This window comes from Fukomys damarensis, unplaced genomic scaffold (assembly GCF_012274545.1).
Source record: "Fukomys damarensis isolate Sample0158 unplaced genomic scaffold, DMR_v1.0_HiC HiC_scaffold_23, whole genome shotgun sequence".
NCBI classification, from domain to species: domain Eukaryota; kingdom Metazoa; phylum Chordata; class Mammalia; order Rodentia; family Bathyergidae; genus Fukomys; species Fukomys damarensis.
The window spans coordinates 18,052,267-18,053,423 of NW_022900935.1; the positions used below are offsets into that span (position 1 = coordinate 18,052,267).

The 1,157-nt window shown below is 36.7% G+C and overlaps 1 protein-coding gene across 1 annotated transcript in view; it reads right to left on the reverse strand.

The window, feature by feature from the left end:
* Positions 1–5: 5 nt before the first annotated feature.
* Ythdf2 (YTH N6-methyladenosine RNA binding protein 2) overlaps positions 6–1,157 on the reverse strand; it is a 30,173-nt gene continuing 29,021 nt past the window's right edge. Inside the window, exon 4 of the mRNA XM_010632136.3 lies at positions 6–241. Coding sequence (XP_010630438.1) covers positions 218–241 — 24 coding nt within the window. The 3' untranslated portion in view covers positions 6–217. The remainder of the gene's footprint in view (positions 242–1,157) is intronic.

Consider the following 1,157-nt stretch of genomic DNA (forward strand, 5'->3'; position numbering starts at 1 on the left):
TTTTTTTTTTTTTTTTTTTTTTTTTTTTTTTTTTTTTTTTCATTTTCCAGTTAAGTCCTATGTCTTTTGTGAAATTCCAATACTTAAACTGCAAGTCTGCAATCGTCTCTGAAGTCAATGAAATTAAGAAAAAAGTCCTAATTCTCTTCAAGGTCATTTTTTTTCCTCTTAGGATTTGCAGATGCAACCGTTGCTGCAGTCTGTGCAGAACTGCATTTTACTTCCCACGACCTTGACGCTCCTAGAGGAAAGAAAAGGTTGAAATGATTAAAATTTATCTGAACATGCTTAAGAATTAAAACTTCACATGACAATAAAACAATAAAAACTTGTTAACTGTGCTAGAAAGAATATTTCCACAAAAGGCTATTTTAAAAGTAGCTATTCAGATTGTTTAAGTAGTAACAATCATACATCCCAATTAGTACAAATTTTTTTTACTTTAAAATTTATTACAGGACTGGGGATTTAGCTCAGTGATGCCGCCATCTGCCTCACAAACACAAGGACCAGAGTTCCATTCCTGGTACCTCCCCCGCAAAAAACCATTACACTCTAAAGCACAAGGTCCAGTTTAATTGATCCCCAGTACCCCAAAAAAAAGGTAAATAAAAATGAAATTCATTTCAAAGCAGCACACGCCTATAATCCCAGTGCTCTGGAGGGTGGTGCAGGAGGACCTCCAAGTTCAAGGCCAGCCTGGACTACACAGTGAGCATAAGGTCAATCTGAACTACATAAGACCCTGTCTCAAAAAACCAAATACATAAATAAGTAATAAAATTCATTACATTAATAAACAGATTAACTTTCCTACTATTCTTGCTTTATATGGCCTAGTAAAGTGATGGCAAACTTTTTAGAGCTTTCAATGATCCAAAGAGCTGCTGCAGCACACATGCCATAGGCTCCCCTAATGAAAATAACTTCAAACATATCAATGAAAATGGTTCAGTGTACACAGTACAAAATCCAAGAATAGCAGGGTCAGACAACCAACATTCAAATCCCATATCAATCCCAAGGCCTTGAACATGTTCATGATCTTCAAATTGCTTTTCTGCAAAGATAAGTACTTCAGGGCTGGGGATTTAGCTCAGCAGTTTGGTGGCCTGCCTTGCAAGTGCAAGGACCCGAGTTCAATCCCCGATACCAAA